The following is a 23306-nucleotide window of genomic DNA, read 5'->3' as shown; positions in this document are numbered from 1 at the left end:
AGCTAAGTACACGGATGATGGGAGGGACAAGGCAGGAACATCAAACAGAAGGAACCACTGCCTGTAGAACCTTTCTCCCAAAACCAGCCTCCGAAGAAGCGAAAGTGTCAAATTTGTAAAATTTGGAAAAAGTATGAAGTGAAGACCAAGTTGCAGCCTTGCAAATCTGTTCAACAGAGGCCTCATTCTTAAAGGCCCAGGTGGAAGCCACAGCTCTAGTGGAATGAGCTGTAATTCTTTCAGGAGGCTGCTGTCCAGCAGTCTCATAGGCTAAACGTATTATGCTACGAAGCCAAAAAGAGAGAGAGGTAGCCGAAGCCTTTTGACCTCTCCTCTGTCCAGAGTAAACGACAAACAGAGAAGAAGTTTGTCTAAAATCTTTAGTTGCCTGTAAGTAGAACTTCAGAGCACGGACCATGTCTAGATTATGCATAAGACATTCCTTCTTTGAAGGAGGATTAGGACATAATGATGGAACAACAATCTCTTGATTGATATTCCTGTTAGAAACAACCTTAGGTAAAAACCCAGGTTTAGTACGCAGTACTACCTTGTCTGAATGAAAGATCAGATAAGGAGAATCACAATGTAAGGCAGATAACTCAGAGACTCTTCGAGCCGAGAAAATAGCCATCAAAAACAAAACTTTCAAAGATAAAAGCTTAATATCAATGGAATGAAGGGGTTCAAACGGAACACCCTGAAGAACTTTAAGAACCAAGTTTAAGCTCCACAGAGGAGCAACAGCTTTAAACACAGGCTTAATTCTAGCCAAAGCCTGACAAAAGGCCTGGACTGCCAGACGTTTGTGTAAAAGAATAGACAGAGCTGAAATCTGTCCCTTTAGCGAACTAGCGGATAAACCTTTTTCAAAACCCTCTTGTAGAAAAGCCAATATCCTAGGAATCCTAACCTTACTCCATGAGTAACTCTTGGATTCGCACCAATATAAATATTTACGCCATATCTTATGGTAAATTTTTCTGGTCACAGGTTTCCGAGCCTGTATTAATGTATCAATAACCGAATCCAAAAACCCACGCTTAGATAGAATCAAGCGTTCAATTTCCAGGCAGTCAGCCTCAGAGAAATTAGGTTTGGATGGTTGAAAGGACCCTGAATTAGAAGGTCCTGCCTCAGAGGAAGAGACCATGGTGGACAGGACGACATGTCCACTAGGTCTGCATACCAGGTCCTGCGTGGCCACGCAGGCGCTATCAGAATTACCGATGCCCTCTCCTGTTTGATCCTGGCAATCAGTTGAGGTAGCAACGGAAATGGTGGAAACACATAAGCTATGTTGAAAACCCAAGGGGCTGCTAATGCATCTACCAGCACCGCTCCCGGGTCCCTGGACCTGGATCCGTAACAAGGAAGCTTCGCGTTCTGGCGAGATGCCATGAGATCCAGATCCGGTTTGCCCCAACGACGAATCAGTTGAGCAAATACCTCCGGGTGAAGTTCCCACTCTCCCGGATGAAAAGTCTGGCGACTTAGGAAATCCGCCTCCCAGTTCTCTACGCCTGGGATGTAAATCGCTGACAGGTGGCAAGAGTGAGACTCTGCCCAGCGAATTATCTTCGAGACTTCCAACATCGCTAGGGAACTCCTGGTTCCCCCTTGATGATTGATGTAAGCCACAGTCGTGATATTGTCAGACTGAAATCTGATGAACCTCAGTCTTGCTAACTGAGGCCAAGCTAGAAGAGCATTGAATATTGCTCTTAATTCTAGAATGTTTATTGGAAGGAGTTTCTCCTCCTGAGTCCACGTTCCCTGAGCCTTCAGGGAATTCCAGACTGCTCCCCAGCCTAGAAGGCTGGCATCCGTTGTTACAATCGTCCAATCTGGTCTGCGAAAGGTCATTCCTTTGGACAGATGAACCGGTGACAACCACCAGAGAAGAGAATCTCTGGTCTCCTGGTCCAGATTTAGCAAAGGGGACAGATCTGAGTAATCCCCGTTCCATTGACTGAGCATGCATAGTTGCAGCGGTCTGAGATGCAGGCTCGCAAATGGGACTATGTCCATTGCCGCGCCCATTAAGCCGATTACCTCCATGCACTGAGCTACTGATGGGCTTGGAACGGAATGAAGGACACGGCAAGCATTGAGAATCTTTGATAACCTGGACTCCGTCAGGTAAATCTTCATCTCTACAGAATCTATAAGAGTCCCTAGAAAAGGAACCCTTGTGAGTGGTAACAGAGAACTCTTTTCCACGTTCACTTTCCACCCATGCGACCTCAGAAATGCAAGAACTATCTCTGTATGAGACTTTGCATTCTGAAAACTTGACGCTTGTATCAGAATGTCGTCTAGGTACGGAGCCACCGCTATGCCTCGTGGTCTTAGTACCGCCAGAAGTGAGCCCAGAACCTTCGTAAAAATTCTCGGGGCCGTGGCTAACCCGAAGGGAAGAGCCACAAACTGGTAATGCCTGTCTAGAAAGGCAAACCTTAGGTACCGATAATGATCTTTGTGAATCGGTATGTGAAGGTAAGCATCCTTTAAGTCCACTGTGGTCATATATTGACCCTCTTGGATCATGGGTAGGATGGTTCGAATGGTTTCCATCTTGAACGATGGTACCCTTAGGAATTTGTTTAAGATCTTTAAGTCCAAGATTGGTCTGAAGGTTCCCTCTTTTTTGGGAACCAAATAGATTTGAGTAAAATCCTTGTCCCTGTTCCGATCGCGGAACTGAGTGGATCACTCCCATGATTAAGAGGTCTTGTACACATTGTAGAAATGCCTCTCTCTTTACTAGGTTTGTTGATAACCTCGAAAGATGGAACCTCCCTTGTGGAGGAGAGGTTTTGAAATCCAGAAGGTATCCCTGAGATATAATCTTCAACGTCCAGGGATCCTGCACATCTCTTGCCCAAGCCTGGGCGAAGAGAGAAAGTCTGCCCCCCACTAAATCCGTCTCCGCATAGGGGGCCCTGTCTTCATGCTGTCTTAGGGGCGGAAGTAGGCTTTCTGGCCTGCTTGCCCTTGTTCCATGACTGGTTGCCTTTCCAACCCTGTCTGTAACGAGCAGTAGTTCCTTCCTGTTTTGGAGCGGAGGAAGTTGATGCTGCTCCTGCCTTGAAGTTACGAAAGGCACGAAAATTAGACTGTTTGGCCCTGTCCTGAGGAAGGGAGTGGCCCTTACCTCCCGTAATGTCAGCAATAATTTCCTTCAAGCCGGGCCCGAATAAGGTCTGCCCTTTGAAAGGAATGTTAAGTAGCTTAGACTTGGAAGTTACATCCGCTGACCAGGATTTAAGCCAGAGCGCTCTGCGCGCCTGTATGGCGAATCCGGAATTTTTAGCCGTAAGTTTGGTTAGATGTACTACGGCATCTGAAACAAACGCATTAGCTTGCTTAAGGGTTCTAACTTTGCTCAAAGCCTCATCCAATGGCTCTGTGCGAATCGCCTCTTCCAGAGACTCAAACCAGAATGCCGCTGCAGCCGTGACAGGCGCAATGCATGCAAGAGGCTGCAAAATAAAACCCTGTGGAACAAACATTTTCTTAAGATAACCCTCTAATTTTTTATCCATTGGATCTGAGAAAGCACAGCTATCCTCCACCGGGATAGTGGTACGCTTGGCTAAAGTAGAAACTGCTCCCTCCACCTTAGGGACCGTCTGCCATAAGTCTCGCGTGGTGGCGTCTATAGGAAACATTTTTCTGAATATCGGGGGAGGGGAAAAAGGCACACCGGGTCTATCCCACTCTTTACTAATAATTTCTGAAAGTCTTTTTGGTATAGGAAAGACGTCAGTACACACCGGTACCGCATAGTATCTATCCAACCTACACAATTTCTCTGGGATTGCCACCGTGTCGCAATCATTCAGAGCCGCTAATACCTCCCCTAGTAACACACGGAGGTTCTCAAGCTTAAATTTAAAATTTGAAATTTCTGAATCCGGTCTCCCCGGATCAGAACCGTCACCGACAGAATGAAGCTCACCGTCCTCATGTTCTGCAAATTGTGACGCAGTATCAGACATGGCTCTCGTGTCATCAGCGCGCTCTGTCCTTAACCCAGAGCTATCGCGCTTGCCCCTTAATTCGGGCATATTATATAATACTTCTTTCATAACATTAGCCATATCACGTAAAGTGATTTGTAAGGGCCTAGATGTACTTGGCATCTCAATCCTACGCATCTCCCGAGCGGGAGACGCAGGTACTGACACGTGAGGAGAGTTAGGCGGCATAACTTCCCCCTCGTTGTCTGGTGATAGTTTCTCTATCGGTACAGATTGACTTTTATTCAAAGCAATATCAATACAATTGGTACACATCGTTCTATTGGGCTCCACATTGGCTTTTGAACATGATGAACAAACAGTTTCCTCTGAATCAGACATGTTTAAACAGACTTAGCAATGAAACTAGCAAGCTTGGAAATCACTTTCAATAAGTTTACAAGCAATATAAAAAACGCTGCAGCGCTTCAAAAATACAGATATAATTAAACAATTCTTAACAAGAAGTGTATTATTAGCAGAGGATTGCACCCATTAGCAAAAGGATGATTAACCCCTCAATACCCAAAACAGATAAAACGGATATCAATTAAGATTTAACGCTTTTAATCACAGTCAAGCACACTGTCACAGATCTGCTGTGACTGATTACCTCCCTCAAAAATGAATTTTGCAGACCCCTGAGCTCTCTAGAGACGTCCTGGATCAAGGAGGAAGAAGCAGGAAGACTGTGCTAGAATTATAACTGCGCAACAAGGCGCTAAAACAAGGTCCCTCCCACTCCTATCACAACAGTGGGAGCCCTGATATAACGGTTTCCTATGCAGAAAATATATGTTAGCCATGTGGAAAAAAATCATGCCCAAAGAGATTTATCACCAAAGTACCTCACAAAAACGAATAACATGCCAGTAAACGTTTTATTAAAAAACAACATTTTCCAATGTCATGCAAAGTTATCACTAAGCCTGCTACCAGTCGCTACCACTGCAGATAAGGCTTAAGTATTATTACAGTTTTAACAGTATTTTCTCAGTCAAATTCTAGTCCCTAGAAAATAACTCGACTGCGCATACATTTATCAGCCTGATACCAGTTGCCACTACTGCATTTAAGGCTGTACTTACATCATACGGTAACAGCAGTATTTTCTTAGTCAATTCCATTCCCAGAAAATAATGTACTGCACATACCTCATTTGCGGAGGACCCCGCATGCTATTCCCAGTTTCTGAAGTTACCCCACTCCTCAGAATGTCGAGAACAGCCAGTGGATCTTAGTTACGCCTGCTAAGATCATAGAAAAGAAAACGCAGGCAGTTTCTTCTTCCAAATACTGCCTGAGATAGAAAAACAGCACACTCCGGTGCCATTTAAAATAACAAACTTTTGATTGAAGAATAGTTAAGTAAAAACTCCAGCTCCTCTCGCGACCTCCTTCTTTGTTGAGGGTTGCAAGAGAATGACTGGATATGACATGTGAGGGGAGGAGCTATATAGCAGCTCTGCTTGGGTGATCCTCTTGCAACTTCCTGTTGGGAAGGAGAATATATCCCATAAGTAATGGATGACCCGTGGACTGAACACACTTAACAAGAGAAATAGGGATTCCAGTAATACTCTTTATATAACATAGGAATACTGCTTACCCCATTCCCATACAGGGAAATAAATGCCAGCCAGTTCTGATACATCAAGTCTCCTCAGAATAAAAAAGTCTGCACATAACAATGCTGCTTGCAGCATGAAACCGGTCTCCACACTAAAGATGTCTCATGGTTACATTCAGAAGTCTTGTGGGAACCAGCGTCGTTCTTAGTTACAACTGCTAAGATCATCAACCTCAGGGCAGAAATCTTCTTTCATATCCACCTGAGGAAAATAGTACTCACCGGTACCATTTAAAATAAAAAAACTTCTTGATTGAAGAAACTCAAACTAACACCTCACTTTACCATGTCTTCCTAGTATAACACAGGCAAAGAGAATGACTAGGGGTGGAGGGGAGGGGCTATACATACAGCTCTGCTGTGGTGCTCTTTGCCACTTCAAGGGGTTAGTGTTAGTTTTTTTTAAGGGGGGATTGGGTTTGTTTTAGAGTAGGGTTGGTTGTGTGGGTGGTGGGTTTTAATGTTGGGTGGGTATTTGTACTTTTTTTTTGGTAGAAGAGCCGATTACTTTGGGGCAATGCCCCGCAAAAAGGCCCTTTTAAGGGCTATTTGTAATTTAGTTTAGGGTAGGGCTTTTTTTTTTATTTTGTTAGGGGGATTGGAGTAAGTGTAATTAGTTTAAAAATCTTGTAATTATTTTATTATTTTCTGTAATTTAGTGGGGGGGTTTCTTACTTTAGATAATTTTATTTAATTGTAATTAATTTTATTTAGTTTAGTGAATTAATTTAATTATAGTGTAGTGTTAGGTGTAATTGTAACTTAGGTTAGGTTTTATTTTACAAGTACATTTGTCTTTATTTTAACTAGGTGGTTATTAAATAGTTAATAACTATTTAATAACTATGCTGCCTAGTTAAAATAAATACAAAGTTGCCTATAAAATAAAAATAAACCCTAAGCTAGCTACAATGTAACTATTAGTTATATTGTAGCTAGCTTAGGGTTTATTTTATAAGTAAGTATTTAGTTTTAAATAGGAATAATTTAGTTAATTGTACTAATTTTATTTAGATTTATTGTAATTATATTTAAGCTAGGGGGGGTTAGACTTAGGTTTAGGGGTTAATACATTTATTTTGTGGTGGTGGCGGCGACGTTGGGGGCAGATTAGGGGTTAATATTTAACTAGTGTTTGCGATGCAGGAGTGCGGCGGTTTAAGGGTTAATATATTTATTATAGTGGCGGCGATGTCGGGTTCTGCAGATTAGGGGTTAAAATATTTATTTTAGTGTTTGCGATGTGGGGGACCCTCAGTTTAGGGGTTAATAGGTAGTTTATGGGTGTTAGTGTACTTTTTAGCACTTTAGTTAAGAGTTTTATGCTACGGCGTTGTAATGTTAAACTCTTAACTACTGACTTTAAAATGCGGTACCAGGCTTGACAGGAGAGGGTGTACCGCTCACTTTTGGTCAGACTCGTAATACCGGCGCTATGCAAGTCCAATTGAAAATATAGGATACGCAATTGACGTAAGTGGATTTTCGGTATTTCCAAGTCTGGCCAAAAAAGTGAGCGGTGAGCCTGTCATTTCAAGACTCGTAATACCAGCGGGCAATAAAAAGTAGCATTGGGACCGGCCAACGCTGCTTTTTAAGCCTAACGCAAGACTCATAATCTAGCCGTTAGTTTGTTGGGAGCTACATATATTTTGTGCGCAGCTATAACCGTACACACAAAAACAAAACATTGTCAAAAACTGTGCGTAGAATGATATTGTGCTTATGTATTGCTTTATAAAAGGGTGAATAAGGAGAAAACCGCAAAAACAAATAAATATAGAAAGCATACATTTTATTAACCTGATAAAAATGCACACTAGCAGCTACTACTGACAGGAAAAGACTGAAACTTCAGTAAAACATGAACTAGGGAAGCTAAAGAAAAAAACAATGATACTGATTTATGAAGCAGAATATTGTTTTCCTTGAGTAAACAACCGCATACACATGGCCTTTGGGATGTTTGCTCCACGTGTTAGACTAAATACATGTGACTGTGCAATGCCCTTTATGCAGCAAGAACAAGCTTGGAAGTCTGCTGTAAACATTTTAGCAAGACACATACACAAATACAGCACTTGAAATATGAGGGAACTTAAAGACTGATATAAGATTATGCTCAGTCCTGATATTTTTAAAAAAAAAAAAAAAAAAAAAAAAAAAAAAACACACGTTAGGCTTTTGCTCAGAATGATTTGTTTAAAAAAAAAAAAAAAAAAAAGATACTCCTTTTATTGCCCCTTTCACAGTTTTGCATAGCCAACACTGTTTAATTAACCCCTTAACGTCTCATGTCGTACAGGGTATATCTTGCACAATCTGGTCTTTAAAGTCCAGAGACGTACCCTGTACGACATAGGAGTTTAAAGCAGCTGGAAGCGATCCTGATCGCTTCCAGCTGTTATAAAGGTATTGCCGTGATGCCTCGATATTGAGGCATCACTGCAATACCTTTTCTGGCACACTGATGCAGATAGGGCCACTCTGTGGCCCTCTCTGCATCGGCCAGCGATGGTGCCGATCGTTGGTGGGTGGGAGCAGAGCTGGGAGGCGGGTGGGTGGCCCATCGCTGGTGTCCTTCGGTCGCATTAGTGCCCGGTGTGTGTGGGAGCGCGCACGGGGACAACGTGCGCGCACATGTGTGCACGCGCACGTCCCCGTGATCAGCACTGTTTGAGTGTTTGGGTATTGTGCTGTTGGTGGGAGTGGGAGGTGTTTGTGAGAAAAAAGGGGGTGGGAGTGGGAATTAAGATTTGAAAAAGGGATCAGGGGGAGAAGGGGAGGGGAGCCATCTACAACACAGATAAAATTTAAATTATTTTTTAAAAATGGACATTATTTTTGAAAAGTGGGTACTGGCAGACAGCTGCCAGTACCCAAAATGGCACCAAATAGTGAGAGGGGGTAGGGATAGAGAGCTGTTTAGGGGGGCTCAGGGGAGTTGGGTGGTAAGGGGGGATCCTACACTGCAGAAAATATATAAAATAAAAAAACAACAAAAAAAACAAAGACAAACCTTTTTTTTTATACTGGCAGACTTTCTGCCAGTCCTTAAGATGGCGGGGACATTTGTGGGGTGGGGGAGGGAAGGGAGCTGCTTGGGAGGGATCAGGGGGTAGAAATGTGTCAGGTGGGAGGCTGATCTCTACACTAAAGCTAAAATTAACCCTTCAAGCTCCCTAATTAACCACTTCATTGCTGGGCATAATACAAGTGTGGTGCGCAGCAGTATTTAGCAGCCTTATAATTACCAAAAAGAAACACTAAAGCCATATATGTCTGCTATTTCTGAACAAAGGGGATTCCAGAGAAGCATTTACAACTATTTGTGCCATAATTGCACAAGCTGTTTGTAAATCATTTCAGTGAGAAACCTAAAGTTAGTGAAAAAGTGAACTTTTTTTTTTTATTTGATCGCATTTGGCGGTAAAATGGCGGCATGAAATATACCAAAATGGACCTAGATCAATACTTTGGTTTGTCTACTACACTAAAGCTAAAATTAACCCTGCAAGCTACCTAATTAACCCCTTCACTGCTGGGCATAATACACGTGTGGTGCGCAGTGGCATTTAGCGGCCTTCTAATTACCAAAAAGTAATGCCAAAGCCATATATGTCTGCTATTTCTAAACAAAGGGGATCCCAGAAAAGCATATACAACCATTTATGCCATAATTGCACAAACTGTTTGTAAATAATTTTAGTGAGAAACCTAAAGTTTGTGAAAAAGTGAACAATTTTTTTTTATTTCATGGCATTTGGCGGTGAAATGGTGGCATGAAATATACCAAAATGGGCCTAGATCAATACTTTGGGATGTCTTCTAAAAAAAAAAAAAAATATGTACATGTCAAGGGATATTCAGGGATTCCTGAAAGATATCAGTGTCACAATGTAACTAGCGCTAATTATGAAAAAAAGTGGTTTGGAAATAGCAAAGTGCTATTTGTATTTATTGTCTATAATTTGCAAAAAAAAAAGCATAGAACATGTAAACATTGGGCATTTCTAAACTCAGGACAAAATTTTGAAACTATTTAGCATGGGTGTTTTTTTGGTGGTTGTAGATATGTAACAGATTTTGGGGGTCAAAGTTAGAAAAAGTGTTTTTTTCTATTTTTTTTCTCATATTTTCTATTTTTTTTTATAGTAAATTATAAGATATGATGAAAATAATGGTATCTTTAGAAAGTCCATTTAATGGCGAGAAAAACGGTATATAATATGTGTGGGTACAGTAAATGAGTAAGAGGAAAATTACAGCTAAACACAAACACCGCAAAAATTTAAAAATAGCCCTGGTCCTTAAAGGGACATGCCAACCACATTTTTTCTTTTATGATTTAGAAAGACAATGCAATTTTAAACATCTTTCTAATTTACTTATATTATCTAATTTGTTTTATTCTCTTGATATTCTTTGATAAAAAAGCATATCTAGATATGCTCACTAGCTGCTGATTGGTTGCTGCACATAGAAGCCTTGTGTGATTGGCTCACCATGTGCATTGCTTTTTCTTCAAATAAGGATATTTAAAAAATGAAGCAAAATAAATAATGGAAGTAAATTGTAATGTTTAAATTTCTATTCTCTATCTGAATCATGAAAAAGATTTTGGGTTTAGTGGCCCTTTAAGGGAAAGAAATTGAAAAATGGCCTTGTCCTTAAGGGGTTAATATATTTTTTTTACCTCTGCAGACTGCCCCCCTTATTTCAGTTCTTTTGACAGACTTGCATTTTAGCCAATCAGTGCTGACTCATAGGTAATTCCAAAGGAGTCATCACAAATTTATCTATATGGTACACATAAACAAGAAAATTTGATGATAAAAGTACATTGGAAAGTTGTTTAAAATTGCATACACTATTTGAATCATGAAAAGTTTAATTGTGGACTTGCCTGTCCCTTTTGCTTCTTAGACATATACAGTGTATATTAGTTTGTAGGAGTCTCTTCATACATTCGTTAATGTATGAGAGATATAGATATATATGTGTGTATATGTATGTATGTAGGAGAAGGCACTCATTGGTCTTTTCAAGTGTACTTTATTTCAAAAGTGTGAGGTTTCGGGGGGACACTGAGGAAGTGGAGTGTCCCCCGAAACTTAACTTCTCGAGATGAGATAGAGATGATAGAGATGATGATGGATAGATATATTATATATGTTACAGTTAAAGTGCAGAATCAGTTAATGTGCACATTACCTAGTTAATCTGCAGATTAACTGATTTGCTCAGTTAAAGTGCAGAATCTGCACTTTACATAGGTAATGTGCACATTAACTGCTTCCGTGTAGTTAAAGTGAGAAAAGTTTGTTTCTCTCATGTAAACTGTTTATTGAAAAAGAAGCCGAAGAACGTTCCAATTTCGGCCGAGGGCAGATACACTCCAGAGTGCTCTGTTCTAATCAGAGCCTCGGGCACTGCAACTGCCTCTGGGAACCTTACCATGGGTCCCACCCAGCCCGCACGTCTTGAAATTCTCTGTCTGGGAAATTATCTATCAAATCTATGTAATTCAAAGTGTCACCAATTTTTAGACTGCACAAATAAGTAAGCAATTGCAAATTCATTTCCTATATCAAATCTAAAAACTGCAATAAAATAATTTGTGACAGCAAATTCATTTCCAAGATCTAATATTTTAAACCGTTTGTTTGTATTATATTTTTTTAATTGTTATAGTTGAGTTTAACTGAATAAATAACATGATGTTAAATAATAACATTATGTTAATTTCATTAATTGTTATAGTTGAGTTTAACAAAATAAATAAAGAACAGAATGTTCCGATTTCGGCCGAGGGTAGATACGCTCCAGAGTGCTCTGTTCTAAATCAGAGCCTCGGGCGCGGCAACTGCCTCTGGGAACCTTACCATGGGTGTCAGCCTGCGTGTCTTGAAATTCTCTGTCTGGGAAATTATCTATCAAATCTATCTATTTATTATAGGATTCGATAGATAGATAATTTCCCAGACAGAGAATTTCAAGACGTGCGGGCTGAGACCCATGGTAAGGTTCCCAGAGGCAGTTGCGGCGCCCGAGGCTCTGATTTAGAACAGAGCACTCTGGAGCGTATCTGCCCTCGGCCGAAATCGGAACATTTTGTTCTTAATTTATTTCGTTAAACTCAACTATTATTTAACATCATGTTCTTTATTTATTTTGTTAAACTCGACTATAACAATTAATGAAATTAACATAATGTTATTATTTAACATGTTCTTTATTTATTTGGTTAAACTCAACTATAACAATAAAAAAAATATAATACAAACAAACGGTTTAAAATATTAGATCTAGGAAATGAATTTGCAGTTACAAATTGTGTCTGGAGCGTATCTGCCCTTGGCCGAAATCGGAAAACATTCTGTTCTTTATTACATTCTTCTGCTTCTTTTTCAATAAACAGTTTACATGAGAGAAACAAACTTTTCTAAAAAGCTAAAATGCTTTTTTTTTTGCACTTTAACTAGTGCCTAGTAGGTAATGTGCAGATTACCTAGGTAATGTGAGAAATGAAACTATTTTTCTACACTTTAACTGATCACCCTAGTTAATCTGCAGATTAACTAGGTAATGTGCACATTAACTGATTTCTGCACTTTAACATTTATATATATATATATATATATATATATATATATATATATATATACATACATATATATACATACATACATACACACACACATATATACACACACACACATATATATACACACACACACACATATACACACACACACACAGTAGTTATAAAAAAAAAGTCCACACCCCTGTTAAAATGTAAAAAATGAGACAAAGATAAATCATTTCAGAACTTTTTCAACCTTTAATGTGACCTTAAAACGATACAACTCAATTGAAAAACGATCTGAAATCTTTTAGGTAGAGGGAAGAAAAAATATAAATATAAAATATGGTTGCATAAGTGTGCACACCCTTAAACTAATACTTTGTTGAAGCAACTTTTGATTTTATTTCAGCACTCAGTCTTTTTGGGTATGAGTTTATCAGCATGGCACTTTTTGAATTGGCAAGATTTGCCCACTCTTCTTTGCATAAACACTCCAAATCTGTCAGATTGCGAGGGCATCTCCTGTGCACAGCCCTCTTCAGATCACCCCACAGATTTTCAAATCGGATTCAGGTCTGGGCTCTGGCTGGGCCATTCCAAAACTTTAATCTTCTTCTGGTGAAGCCATTTCTTTGTTGATTTGGATGTATGCTTTAGGTTGTTGTCATGCTGAAAGATGAAGTTCCTTTTCATGTTCAGCTGTGTAGCAGAAGCCTGAAGGTTTTGTGCCAATATTGACTGGTATTTGGAACTGTTCATAATTCCCTCTACTTAGTCAAGGTAAGTTCCAGCTGAAGAAAAACAGCCCCAAACCATGATGCTGCCACCGCCATGCTTCACTGTGGGTATGGTGTTCTTTTGGCGATGTGCAGTGTTGTTTTTGTACCAAACATATCTTTTGGAATTATGGCCAAAAAGTTCAACCTTGGTTTCATCAGACCATAACACCTTTTCCCACATGCTTTTGGGAGACTTCAGATGTGTTTTTGCAAAATGTAGCCTTGCTTGGATGTTTTTCTTCCTAAATAAAGGCTTCCGTCTTGCCACTCTACCCTATTGCCCAGACATATGAAGAATACGGGTGATTGTTGCCACTTGTACCACACCGCCAGATATTCCTGCAGCTCTTTTAATGTAGGCCTCTTGGCAGTCTCCCAGACCAGTTTTTTTCTCGTCTTTTCATCAATTTTGGAGGGATGTCCAGTTCTTGGTAATGTCACTGTTGTGCCATAGTTTCTCCACTTGATGATGACTGTCTTTACTGTGTTCCATGGTATATCTAATGCCTTGGAAAAAAAATTGTACCCTTCTCCTCAGAGGGATCTCTTTAGCAATGAGATCCCTCTGATGCTTTGGAAGCTCTCTGTGGACCATGGCTTTTGCTGCAGGATGCGACTAAGAAAATGTCAGAAAAGACCTACTAGAACAGCTGAACTTTATTTGGGGTTAATCAATCAGAGGCACTTTGAATGATGGCAGGTGTGTGATGACTCTTGTTTAACATAATTTTGAATGTGATTGCTTAATTCTGAACACAGCTACATCCCCAGTTATAAGAGGGTGTGCACACTTATGCAACCACATTATTTTAGTTTTCTTTGTTTACTTCCCTCCACCTTAAAGATTTCAGTTTGTTTTTCAATTGAGTTGTATAGTTTTAAAGGTCACATTAAAAGGTGGAAAAAGTTCTGAAATGTTTTATCTTTGTCTCATTTTTTTTTTTACATCACAGAAACCTGACATTTTAACAGGGGTGTGTAGACTTTTTATATATATATATATATATATATATATATATATATATATATATATATATATATATATATATATATATATATATATATATATATATATATATATATATATATATATATATATATATATAATATACACACACATACATACATACATACATACACACACACATGTATATATATGTATGTGAAATAGAGCACACTCTCACCTATGAGTCATCCACCAGGTAGAATTCACGAAAGAAGGAAGGCACTCGCTGATCATTTCAAAATAAGCGATATTTAATTCATGTGACATTTCAGGGACATGCTCCCCTTTCTCAAACGGTCTGAGGAAGGGGAGTGTGTCCCCAAAACGTCACATGAATTAAACCAATTCATTAATTCCCTGTGCTGTTACATACATATGTACAAAGGTCTAGCTAAGGCTGGTATAGGGAACAGGAGGGTTTAACTAAGAGGGGCTTAGTAAGGTGAAGAGTCCGAGTAGGCCACTTCTCTATAAAATGTTTCTTTAACCAGGAAATTACAGGGATATGGAGTAGTAGGAACTAAGTAAGAACCACTCTGCTGCTGCCTGGAGCAAATTGGTTTAGATAAGGCTGCTCCACCCCTGGTTTCTTCTGCTACCAGTAATGAAGTACTATGGACAGTCTGCTGGCCTTACCACACTCAAGGAAACTCGCAATTACCTTTTAGGCCAAAGGGCTGGTGTGAAGGTCCATCCTGCTTATAAAAAGCATGAGCTCCAGAACTGTCAAACCCTGGACCTGCAAACACCACCAGCAGCCATCCTGACACACTGCTGTGTGAGATGTGGTGTGTGGGGCTGTTCTGCCCTATAGTATGGGGGACAGGGTGAGGATTTTAGGAATCTAGCCTCCCTTATGTATTGACCTTGCTAAAGAAGCAGAAAGTGATGCCAGTGTTATAGCTGTGAACTTGCACCTCTGCCTCTGTGAAGAGAACAGGGCCAGGGACATTTCACGGCATCAGGGCTCTTTGTGTACGCGCTGATGGCACCCTGATTAGTTGAGCCCTCCACAAAGCTTAAAAAAAAAAAAAAAAGGCAGATCATTTTTAATTTGTTTGATATAAAAGTGGTTGTTATGGTATCACCAGATATCAAGGGTTAATACCAGATGAAAGATGTCCTGAATATGGGATCAGCAACTCACAACCCAGCTAATTCCCCCCTCAAACATGAGACCAGGCTCCACATTGAAGGTAAAAACAGAATGCACTTTATTGAGGGCTATATGCCCAGTTTTTATGCAGGTTTGAGACCAGATGGGGGGGTTGGCAGTATTGTACATTAGATAGAGGGAAGACGCCCTTTTTCATGATACAATAGAATTACATTACTTAAGCAGATAAACAATTTAAACACAAGAAGACAATTGAGTCCTTCTTATCACCTAGCAGTGAATGCTTATCACATAAACTTAATTACAGTACACAATATGCTAGGAAACCTGTCTCAGAAAATAGTTTCTCAAAACTGAACAGAGTTAACCCTTCCAGTACTGAGAGAGGGGTCTGTCACAGTGGTTATTTTAAAATATTGCTTCTATTATTTTTCCTCATGGAGGCATTTGTCTAAGAAAAGAGCTGCAGCGGCTATCTTTATGAACAACTAAAACTTGAGAACCAGCGGTGCACAAACATGCATTTCCGGTTACCATCAATGTTCATATGCAAAAGTAGAACATTTTTGAGTTCATGCCCTTTAAACTAGCCAAATACAGTGCAAATGAACAAAGGGTGACAAACACAGAAGAACTACAAAAGCCAGAAGTTAATTTTACAGACTCTGGCACAGAGAATTTACCAAGCATATGAGAGATTATTTTCCTTTTGAAAGGCACAATGGTTTATTTAAATAAAAAATTGCCTTAGTTATCAAGCACTTTGTACAACACCCCCCCCCCCCCTCCCCCACTATAGTTTACAAGTCCGACAGTAAAGTTACCACAGGAGAAAAACACAAAAAAAACACATTACTATTCATGTGAATGCTAAATAGAGAAATAAAGCCTAGATTTCTTACATATACATCTGTGAAAAATATCACTACAGTTAATCTCTACATATATTTTTTAAAGGGACATTAAACACCTCAAGATATTAATATAAATGAATTGCATGTAGTAAAACAACTTTGTTATATACTTGCATTATTTATTTTGTTCTTCTTTCCTGTAATTTAATTCTGAATATTGTTGCCTTTCCAATTCATGTTAAACATGGAAGTTTAGATACAGCTATATTCCACAGACGTTGGTTGCACACACTAGTAAACCATTTATAACCATTTCCAATTGGCCTTTAGCAGAAAAGGTAACCTAAGTTACAATATGGTGGCACCCATTACTTTTATGGACATTAGAATGTTACCCTTATTTTGTCAAACTCCTAACATAATTTTTAAAAATACATGTACAAATTATTCTCAGGCTAATCTTTGCTTTGAATACAAATTCAAGCAATGATTTATTTGGTGTTTAAAGTCCCTTTAAAGGGACAGTCTACACCAGAATTGTTATTGTTTAAAAAGAAAGATAATAACTTTTTTACCCATTCCCCAGTTTTGCATAGCCAACACAGTTATATTTATATATTTTTTACCTCTGTGATTATTTTGTATCTAAGCCTCTGCAAACTGCCCCTTTATTTCAGTTCTTTTGACAGACTTGAAGTTTAGCCAATGAGTGATGGCTCCCAGGTAACTTCACGTGCATGAGCACAGTGTTATCTATATGAAAAACATGAACCAACACCCTCTAGTGGTGAAAAACCTGTTAAAATGCATTCTTAAGAAGCGACCTTCAAGGTCTAAGAAATTAGCATATGAACCTCCAAGGTTAAGCTTTCAACTAAGAATACCAAGAGAACAAAGAAAAATTGGTGATAAAAGTAAAATTGGCAAATTGTTTAAAATTACATGCCCTATCTGAATCATGAAAGTTTATTTTGGACTAGACTGTCCCTTTAAGTGGACTCTTGAATTTGATGAGGTTATTCCGAGATATAACTATTTCCAAATTAAACCAGTTTATATATAAAAATACATATTTAACATACTTTTAAGTTCAAGTTTAGGTTCCCAAGTTTATATAAATTTTTTACAGATTATTCAAATAGTTTTGAAATTTTTATTTTAAAAAAATGATGGGAATAAAATCAGAGTAAGACATCTCAGAAGAATTTTAATATAAAACAGATCATGAAAAGTTAAAATGGTTTAAAAGATTTTTTTTTTTTCCATTCATAGCCTTTTCTCTTTCTCTATATTTTTGGAATGTGGTTTTACCTATCTTCTCGGTAATCAAGGGTGTGGAAGGGTCATAAGAAAACAGTACAGCGATCTTAAACAGGTGTCTGGATTTCTTATGTTAGAAAAAGATAACTAGAAAAAAAATAAAGGGTAAAAGAAAGAAAAAATGTATTGCTGAACCCGCTCTCTATGTCACAGCTGACAAAGAACAGTGTAAACATGGGTTGGCAGATTGTTGTTAGAGGACATATGTTGCCATCTGATACTTCCCTAGTGGAACCCAGAGCCTTCTGCGACAGCAGGAAAGAACAGCTAAACATCTTGCAGAAATGTTACTCATATGATTATATCACTCACTATTCTTAAGTGGATCATTAGACTAATGTTTATTTAAAGAGACATGACATAAAAAAAAGAGAGCATGCAATTATAAAGGGACTTTCCATTCTATTTTAATCATCAAATCTACCTTGGTCTCTTGGTATCATTTCTTATAAAGCACACAAATACCTCTGGCTCGCCAGGTGTGTTCAGATAGCTCTCAGTAGTGCACTATACACTACAGCTGACTTTTTGTGTTTTGTATCCCTTTAATAGAATCACAAGATGCCTACTTCTAGTGTGCACAACTAGACATGGAGCCAATTGTAGACACTGAGGCAGAAAGCAGCTCCCATTAATCAAACCGAATGGATTGTGAAAATAAAGAACTGGGAGGAGGCTTGCATTACAAGGAACATACTAGTGCATAATGTGGTTAAACACAAAGCTAAAGGACTACATTGGATCCGCAATACACTGCTAAGCAGATCTGGAGGGGAATACACATGTAACTGACAGTCACCGACTGTACCTTGCATTAGTGTAAGAATAAAATTCTATGGGGCCGAATTATCAAGCTCCAAATGGAGCTTGATTGCCCCTGTTTCCGCGCGAGCCTTCAGGCTCGCCGGAAACTGCAGTTTTGAAGCAGTGGTCTTAAGACTGCTGCTCCATAACTTGTCCGCCTGCTCTGAGACTCTGAGATTGACACCCCCTGCTAGTGGCCGATTGGCAGCAAATCTGCAGGGGGCAGCATTGCACAAGCAGTTCACAAGAACTGCTTGTGCAATGATAAATGCTGTCAGCATTCATCAATGTCTGTCGGACATGATCCGCTAAGTGGATCATGTCGGACAGAACAATGATAAATCTGCCCCTATGTCTCTTTAAACTGACTACCAGATATATATCACTGTTCTCCCCAAGACCTTTTTAGCTGGCGCACCACCCGGATGATTTTACTGACCACTCCAGCTAAAATTTGAGCCGATATTAATCTAAAATTAGCCAATATTAAAAATGTTCAATTTTTATTGCACAAATTATCATCATTAAATACATTTATGCTAAACTAGGCAATTCATTTGTGCTTTGGATAGCAGAAAATGATATAATATTAGAAAATATTACACAGCCCCCATCCGGCTGCTTCATAATGCCAACATATTCTGTGGAGAAAACCAGTATATATTTTATAGCATCTAACCTGGAACACATGAAGTTTAATAAAAAATATAAATAAATAACGTTATCTAGCAAAATAAAGAACATACAGGCAACGCTTGACAAAGTTATACATTAAAATAGATCTATTACGCAAACCCATGGCCAATCACAAAATGCTCCTGGCATACTCCATATATTACACTTAAACTACATAGCATCTTAATATAACAAGTATATAGTATAACAAACTGTCATTTATGCTACAGAGTTAAATCACTGTTGCAAGTGTCATTTTACATAGATAAGACATTTTTTTTAAAGTACCAATCGATCGTTTGAAGAATGATTTGCTACATAAAAAGTGTGCAAGAAATATTCAGATGCTATGGCTCATGGAATTTCTATGTCCCTTAAATTCTCCATCACAAATAGCCCTGCATTTGATTCCACTCAGTTGTAGCATACGGCATACAACGAATAGAGATGCTATATTATCAGGCCCACTACAGTTCTAGTTTTCAGTTTATTTGAATACTTACCATTCTAGTATGTTTGAAGGAAGGGGTTCTGCACAGATGTAAGGCACTGGGTCTTTCTTAATCCTCAAGTAGTCCTGCTTTAACCTCTGAGTTGCAGTTGTTGGTGCTCTCTTATTGCTGTTGCTGCTCATCTAAGTAAAACAATTAAAGTAAAAATATATTTGTTTTTGTAAACTGCATTAGACTTCCATGTACATACAACTAAATGTAACCAGTAGAGCAAAATTGTCTGAGACTAATTTCAAAGGACGTGAAACTCAAAAACTTCTCAGTTCTATCAGAAAGAAAATGTTTTAAATTATATTACAGTATTTTATTAATTAATTTATTTTTAAAGCATTTCTCTGTGCTGAATAAATCAACTTTTTTCGGTGTAACTTGTCCCTTTGGGTCAAAAAGCAGTACAGTCCTAGGACTCCGATGGACAAAAATGCACTACCTATTTGTTTTTTAAACTTTAAAATTGTTGCTACTCAAAAGGACAGTAATTGAACATTTTACATACAATGTTTAGTTAGGCATGAGGCAACTTTGAAATATATTTTAATTATTTATTTTGTCCCCTTTTCTTGTAATTTACCACTGAAAATTGAACAATTTCCAATTTTCAGAAGTTGAAAGGCACCCTGTTGACTTCTCAAGGCAAACTCTGCTACATACATGTCTCTAATTGGCATTATCAGGTAACAACTGCAAAACAAATATGACAAATAGTGGGTGGAGTTTGACTGTTGAAAAATAATTGCGGTAAACAAGGATGTTAATTTGTTTTAAACATGTTAAGACGTGGCTGAAATGTCATTCTATAGCAATACAATAGAAATGTTTTGTAATTACAAGGTGGATCATTTACTGTCCCTTTAACCTTTTTTCCAGAAACAAAACAACACCTTTAACTGCTGCTTTTTCATATACAGTGCATGTCTGCAATATTTTGTGTACTTTTAATGACAGATTTAACAAAACCATAAAAAATAAACAGGTTTTAAAAATTTGAAAAGATTTTGTTATATAAATATTTCAAAAGGACAAATTAGCATGGTTTATATGGGCTATAAATTCTATTTATAATGTGTTTTCAAATATGCCAGAATGTTGCTACATACATACATGACACACAAAACATGTGCAATACAGTATTTAACGGTCTTCTTGTTATGAATTGTAAAATAAATAATGTCTTAAAACACACACAAGACACATCAAAAAGCTATAAATAGCAACTTAACTAGAATGACAAGGAACTTAAAGGGATACTAAAGCTATTTTTTTTCTTTCATGATTCAGATAGAGCAGGCAATTTTAAGCAAATTTCTAATTTACTCCTATTATGATATTTTTTTTTGTTCTCTTGCTACCTTTATATAATCTAATGTAGGCTTAGGAGCCCGAATATTTTAGGTTCAGCACCCTGGATAGCACTTGCTTATTGGTGGCTACATTTGTCCATCAATAAGTAAACATAACCCAGGTTCTGAACCAAAAATGGGCCGGCTCCTAAGCTTTACTAAATAAAGATAGCAAGAGAACAAAGAAAATGTGATAATAGGAGTAAATTGGGAACTTTTTTTTTTTTTTTTTTAAATTGCATGCTCTATCTGAATAACGAAAGTTTAATTTTGACTTTAATGTGCCGTTAAAGGGATATTAAAACCAAAAGATGTCTTGTGATTCAGACAGAGCATATCATTTTTTTTTTTAAAAAAAAGTTTCAAATTCACTTCATTTATCAATTTTGCCTCGTTCCCAATGATATTTTGTGTTGGAGGTACCTAGGTAGGCATCTGCAAGCACTACATGGCAGAAAATACTGCTGCCATCTAGTGCTCTGGCAAATTGAAACATTCTTACAAACTGCTGCCATATAGTGCTCTAGCTATGTGTCAGCTTTTAAGCATATGTCCTTGCTTTTCAACAAAAGATACAAAGAAAACTAATAAAATTGATAATAGTAGTACATTAGAAAGTTGTTTAAAAATCACATGCTCTGATTCATGGAAGAAAACAGTGGGTTTCATTTCCCTTAAAAAGTAAAAATCACCTTCTTAAGATAATAATCACCCTTACTCCCTGTCTGAGAAAAGTTCTGTGTAGTTCCTAAAGCAATATAAATAGTTATTTTACATATTTGTTTCTATTACTGACATATGTCACAGATCACTGTGTGGCAAAAGTAAAGTGCTACGATGAGAGAAGGATGTCAACAAGTTTAGAGTGTGAAACTTCTTACAATATGGGTCTCTGATACTTTGAATGAGCAGCCTGTTACTGTTAGTTTAACGCTTTAGCTACCAGCGTCTAGCTGGGTACAACTCCTATACTGACAAATGTTTAACCCTACCTCGCAGCGAGTATGTTAACAATTTCCTAGTTTGTTCCTTATATTTAGTGTGCACCGCTTGTGGTTCCTTATACTGATCGCTCCACATCCATCACTTACAGCAGCAACTAGACTCGCTTTTCGGCCACACAGTATGGGGCAGCCACAGAGAGTCGTCGTTTACTGTATGTTAGTATAAGCTGATGACAGAACACTAGCTCCACCATCACATCGCACAACTAAGGAGGGCCCAGCACCCCGGTCTCTCGCTTTACTTCCTAAATGTTTCGAGACTGCGCCTCCTACTCAAAGCAGCCTCGCCAGCCCCTGCACCGGCATATGTCACACACAAATTCCCCCATTCCGGTCAGCTCACCTCTCAGTTCGAATCTATTTCCCTTTCTCTATGTTCTCTCTCCTTTTTTTCTCCCCCGCTTCCAATATGGCAGCTTCAAGCACCCAAACTTCCGCTTCCGGTATGTTAGTTCCCGTAATAGTAAAGCGTCATTGTCATGGAGACAAAGGTCTCTATGGGTCAGCTAGTGCGTACTGTTGTATAACTTGTTCCCATTAATAGGCTTCTAAATAAATGATCTGATATAGAGATGCAGACAAACCTGTATAGTTTTAACATAAACAGCATTTGTAATTACAAAAATGAATTCGCTATTTTCTGTAGGATTTAGTTCCCTCAGGATAAAATGTATTGCCCAGTTTTACATAATATATTCTTATTTATAATCCCAGTACTCTGTCACTGAACCTAAAACGAATCCGTGCTGAAATGAGAAATTAGCATAAGAAATTAAGTAAATATTAATGCATTCAATTTAAAATAAACTGTATAAATCATAAAATGAATTGATGTATCTTGAATCAGACCTCTGTAGCTGAAATATATTTATTTGAAATATAATTATGTACCAGTAACGTCTAACATTTTAAAATGGGACACATTTTAAGTTTTTGTTGTTGGAGATAGTGAACAACTTGTTTATATCAATTGTAAGATTTATATTACTAAACTGTATTTCTGCTATTGTAAACAGAAAATGGTTACCTCCCAACACGACAAGGAAGTTGGTTTCTTATTGAAGCTGTTTCTTATTGGTGAAATTTTGTTTCTTATTCATGGAAGTTGGTTTCTTATACATTTTTTTTTGTCAGACTGCTTTAAATTGACTTTAAAATAAAAATATAGGTTTTATTTAAATAATAATATGATTCATATAATGTAGTTACACAGAGGTGGAATCCCATTATACAACAATTGAATATACAAACTTGAAAAAAAGTGCATACGTTGGCGCCAATACAAATATTACTATTTTGAATAAGTAACATATATTTTCAAAGGGTTAATAACCATTGGGCCACTGATTTCACTATGAATATATACAGGGTAGAGCCCCCTCCATGACATGCAATTGCTTTTAGCCTGGCCCAATGCTTTTTTTGGCACAGAAATTGATGCCAACCCTGGCATAAGTGCTCTAATCCTCATGTTTGAATAAGTAACATATATTTTCAAAGGGTTAATAACCATTGGGCCACTGATTTCTCTATGAATATATACAGGGTAGATCCCCCTCCATGACATGCAATTGTTTTTAGCCTGGCCCAATGGTGTTTTGGGCACAGAAATTGATGCCAACACTGGCATAGGTGACATAATTTTCATTTT

General features: G+C 38.1%; 1 protein-coding gene across 1 annotated transcript in view; it reads right to left on the bottom strand.

The window, feature by feature from the left end:
• The window catches only part of UBE2J2 (ubiquitin conjugating enzyme E2 J2), a 56491-nt gene extending 34400 nt beyond the window's left edge, over positions 1 to 22091 (bottom strand). The window contains exons 1-2 of the mRNA XM_053690510.1: positions 21999 to 22091; positions 19303 to 19433 (exon numbers count right to left, since the gene is read on the bottom strand). Of these exons, the coding sequence (XP_053546485.1) occupies positions 19303 to 19433 (131 nt within the window). The 5' untranslated portion in view covers positions 21999 to 22091. The remainder of the gene's footprint in view (positions 1 to 19302; positions 19434 to 21998) is intronic.
• Between the last annotated feature and the right edge of the window lie 1215 nt (positions 22092 to 23306).

This window comes from Bombina bombina, chromosome 8, assembly GCF_027579735.1.
Source record: "Bombina bombina isolate aBomBom1 chromosome 8, aBomBom1.pri, whole genome shotgun sequence".
NCBI lineage: Eukaryota > Metazoa > Chordata > Amphibia > Anura > Bombinatoridae > Bombina > Bombina bombina.
Note: the sequence above shows the minus strand (reverse complement) of the source record. Positions and strands in the feature narration are given on the sequence as shown.